Source organism: Mus caroli, chromosome 2, assembly GCF_900094665.2.
Source record: "Mus caroli chromosome 2, CAROLI_EIJ_v1.1, whole genome shotgun sequence".
Classification (NCBI taxonomy): domain Eukaryota; kingdom Metazoa; phylum Chordata; class Mammalia; order Rodentia; family Muridae; genus Mus; species Mus caroli.
The window spans coordinates 147,296,727-147,301,594 of NC_034571.1; the positions used below are offsets into that span (position 1 = coordinate 147,296,727).

Here is a 4,868-nt window from a genome sequence, read left to right on the forward strand (position 1 = left end):
TGTCTCAAAAAAACAAAACAAAACAAACAAACAAACAAAAAACAGTTACATGCCACTCAGCATACAGTGATTCATGGACTGAGAGCTCCTTAAAACTTGCCATTAAAAAAAGTAATTTCTATAGAAGCCTCCGTTTGGTCTCCAGAACCCACAGAAAGCTGGTGGCACCTGGAATCTCAGCACTTCTAACAGGACAATTACCCAGAAGCTTCACTGCCAGCCAGGCTGGCATGTGGAGAGTGGACCTCAACAATGGAAGAACACTAACTCCTGAAAGTTGTACACACACAAGCACACACATGCATACACACACATACACACAAACATAAACATGGTTTCTGTGTCTGTCTCTCTGGGTGTCTCTCTCACTATCTCTGTATCTCTCTCTTTCTCAAGATCCTAACCTGGATCATTTTCCCTATAATTCTACGAAAGGGCTATTCCTATCCAAAAAGAGATCTTTTTCAATGTCTGTACCAAACAGAGTTCAGGCTTTGGTATCCATGACTATAAACTAACTCTCAGTGCCAGAAAAGAAAGCACATACTTACTTCATGAAATACTGCTCCAGAATATGGAGACACTCCCAGATCCAACAGTGCAAGGCCTTCAACCACTAAAAGGGAAGAAAGACAAGTTCACTTAGAGACATCAGCAAATGGTCATAAAGTGTTAGATATTCCTAGGACCAAGAAATGCCTGAATTTATCTAATTCCTTTACCTCTGGTCAAGCAAATAGCTGAAGGTCTTCATTTGAAAAAATTTCAAGACAATACACACATATGAAATTTTCAAAGCCTCTCTCTCCTCTCTCTCTCTCTCTCTCTCTCTCTAGCACTTTTCAACAATGGACAATTCTCCCATACAAAGTAGTCCTTTCCATCATGGGCAATGCTCATTATGAGAAAGCTTTACACAGAACTGTAAACTTCTAAGTTTGGAGAAATAGCGTGGCAACCAAGACATGCATACCACTCCTGCTCCTCAGTTTAACTTCCAGCACCCACACTGGGCAGCTTACAACTGCCAACAGGCCTTCTTCTGGCCTCTGCATTGGCAGGCACACATTTGTATGCAGATATCCATACATACACATAAAATAAATCCTTAGGAAATCATATACGTCTACCTTCTTGCAACCTCCGTCAGCTCTGAAGCATTCCTTTTATGTACATTCTGCCCTATTCCAAAGCACAATTAACAAAATCAGCAGCTGGCTTTTAAAAAGGTTATCCAAGCTAGTGAAATGGGCAGCCACTCTTGTGGCACCTGCCTCAGCACCCCCACCCCGACCGAAGTATTGGCATTACAGGAGCAAGCCATCAAGCCCAGCAAAGGTGACACTTCAGTTTGTTTGCTTGTTGAGATCTTTAGCTGACCTGCTAAAGAGCTCAGTCTGGCCTCAAATTTCCTTTTCAGCCAAGAATCACCTTAAACTATGTAACTCTCCTGCCTCCACCTCCCAAGCACTAGGATTATAGGCATGCACCACCAGGACCAGCTTAAAGAATTTGTTTTTGTTTTATTTTGTTTTGGTTGGTGGTGGTTTCAGGGGTGGTTGGGGGGTTTTTGGTTTGGTTTGGTGCTATGGACTGAACTTGAAAACTTGTAAACACTAAGCAAATACTCCACCTAAACAAAATGATAATGTTTGGGTTTATTCAAAGTTTCACTATGTAGCTCTAGCTGGCTTCCAACTCTCTACATAGACCAGGCTGGCCTTGAACTCAACAGAGATCCACTTGTCTCTGCTTTCCCAACGCTGGGATAAAAGGCCAGTGCTGTCATGCCTGACCCTAAATGATAAATCTTTAGGCAGATTATCTTAGGAAATAACTGATCAAGTCTCTGATAAAATATTCAGTACAACCCTCAGAGTAATAATTTTTTTATTTTCTATGTATGAGTGTTTTCTTGTGTGTATGTCTGCGTATCACATATGTGCCTGGTCCTGCGAACGCCAGAAAGCATCAGATCCTCTAGAACTGAGTTACAGATGGTTGTGAGCCATTGAGTGGGTGCCAGGAATAGAACCAGATCCTCTGGGAAAGCAGCCAGTACTTTTAGCTGATGAGCCATTTTCTCCAGCCCCTCTTAATAAAAACTTGAAAATAATTCTAACACTGATTAATGGAGATTTATTTAAATACATAATATATGTATCTACTGATATACTAATATATACTGATATACTAAGCATTAAAACTATGTTGTAAATAAATAAATAGGTAGAAGAAAAAGAAATGCTCTCTGTGATAGTTTATATGTTTGGCCCAGGGAGTGGCACTATTAGGAGGGGTAGCCTTGTTGAAATAGGTGTGTCACTGTGGGCGAGGGCTTTAATACCTTCATCCTAGCTGCCTGGAAGTTAGCCTTCTGCTAGCTGCTCTGGAACAAGAGGTAGAACTCTCCAGCCCCACGTCTGCCTGGATGCTGCCATGCTCCAGCCTTGATGATTATAGACTGAACCTCTGAACCTGTAAGCCAGCCCCAGCTAAATGCTGTCCTTATAAGAGTTGCCTTGGTCACGGTGTCTGTTCACAGCAGTAAAGCCCTCTAAGACCCTTATACAGAATGCGAAGTGGCAAGTGTAGGAAGGCCACACATGTGATGCAGCTGCAGAGCAACTTGCAAAGCAAGTGAGAGGATCTGAGCTCAACACCAGGGAAAAAAGGGTAAAAAAAAATGAAGAATGGAACAGGAAGTCATCACTTGGCTGACCCACAGAATGGTTTTCAAAGAAAACCATCATTAGTGGATGCTGAAGTCAGTGGGCAAAAGTATGAAAAACAAAGTATTTGCAAGGGAAAAGTAATAATTTCATCTAGACCTTATAGTACTTGCTTTAATTAGGTGATCCATTAAAATCAATATGTTAACTGTATTATCAAGTATCTCAGGATACACTGATGTGGTGATAAGAACATTTCTGTGGTCCTCATGCTACCAATGCAGTACAATGAGGAAAACAAGCAAACCAAACCCTCTGTCTAACCACCAGAAAACATCAGAGAATCCAAACTGAAGGCAAAATAACTGCCAGGAATCTTGAAAAATTAAAGAGCATGTCCCAGATTGATAGTCACTAAGGAGACATAACCACTGGATGCAAAACGAGGTCACAGACTGACCACCAGGCCAAAAACTGGACAACCACAAGGAAGCAGTACAATTCTTTTATTTTGTTTTGTTTTCTGTTTTTCAAGACAGAGTTTGTCTCCGTAGCCCTGGCTGTCCTGGAACTCACTCTGTAGACCAGGCTGGCCTCAACCTTGGAGATTCATATACTTCTGCCTCCTGCGTGCTGGGACTAAAGGCATACACCACCACCAGCTCAATTCTTTTTTTTTTTCCAAGATACATAAAAAGGCTTTATTTGCAGGGGAGCAGGAATTTAAAGATTTATTTATTTACTTTAGATATGTGAGTATATCATTGCTGTCTTCAGACATACCAGAACAGGGCATCAGATTCCATTACAGATGGTTGTAAACCACCATGTTGTTGCTGGGAATCGAACTCAGTACCTCTGGAAGAGCAGTCAGCACTCTAAACCGCTACCACCATGTTGTTGCTGGGAATCGAACTCAGTACCTCTGGAAGAGCAGTCAGCACTCTAAACCGCTGAGCCATCTCTCGAGCCAGGGGAGCAGAAATTTAATCAAACAAGTCAAATTCCATGTCATCATCCAACTCCTCAGGTTCCTCCTTCTTCTTGCCTTTCTTCTCTGCTGCAGTGGGGCAGAACGGCAGCAGAAACAGCCCCAAGCCCCAGCAGCCGGCTGGCCAACACCCTGAGCGATGACATGCTCAATGTTGTTTCTACCCAGCTCACTGATGACCTTGTTGAGCCAGCCATCATCCGCCTCGATGCCCATGCTGTCTAGTATTTTCTTGATGTCTTTGGCACTAGAAAAGGAGTTGCCCCTGTGGACAGACCTCTCGAGTGCGACCTCAGCAGCATCAGGCTGCGAAAACTGGCTCAATTCTTATAAGATATATGCACTAACAATGCTGACAGATTGAGCCCACTACATTACAGTAATATTGGGTAAAGTATAAACAGAAACTACATATTTTTGCAACTATGTGTATATGTATGTGTGTGTACAGGTGTGTGTGTTAAGTACCTACGGAAGCCAGAAGAGGTTGTCAGATCTCTTCAAGCTAGAGTTACTGGTGTTTGTAAACAACCTGATGTAGATGCTGGGATCCAAATTCCAGAACTCAGAGAAATAAGGACTCAACTGCTGAGCCATCTCTCCAGCATCTTTGCACCTCTTCTGAAGGTTGGCAAAATGGCTCTGGTGATCAGGTGATTGCTGCCAAGACTAATGACCTGAGTCCAATCATCAGATCCTAAATTAGAAAGAGCCCATGGAACAGCAGTTACAGACAGTTGTGAGCTGTCGTGTAGATGCTGGGAATTGAACTTAGGTCATCTGGAAGAGCAGCCAGTGCTCTCAACCAACCAGCCAACTCTTCAGCCTGTGCAAGACAATTTTAACCAGGGCTAGCAAGACACCTGGTCATCAGGTAAAGGCTCTCGTTGTCAAGCCAGATGACCTGAATTCAATTCTAGGAATCCACATGACAGAAGAAGAGGACCAACTCCCACCAGTTGTCTTAACTCTACAAGTGCATGTATGTGCACATACACATTCATGCACACACAGTAAATTAATGCGTAAATGTTTACAGAGACAATTGTAACTGGTCCTTTATTCTAGTACTAGAAAGAAAAATCCCTTAAGAAGCAATGTAGAGCGGGCGGTGGTGGCGCACGCCTTTAATCCCAGCACTTGGGAGGCAGAGGCAGGTGGATTTCTGAGTTCGAGGCCAGCCTGGTCTACAAAGTGAGTTCCAG

General features: G+C 42.9%; 1 protein-coding gene across 1 annotated transcript in view; it reads right to left on the reverse strand.

The window, feature by feature from the left end:
• Pigu (phosphatidylinositol glycan anchor biosynthesis class U) overlaps positions 1-4,868 on the reverse strand; it is an 80,328-nt gene that overhangs the window by 67,242 nt on the left and 8,218 nt on the right. Inside the window, exon 2 of the mRNA XM_021181322.1 lies at positions 552-616. Within this exon, the coding sequence (XP_021036981.1) occupies positions 552-616 (65 nt within the window). The remainder of the gene's footprint in view (positions 1-551; positions 617-4,868) is intronic.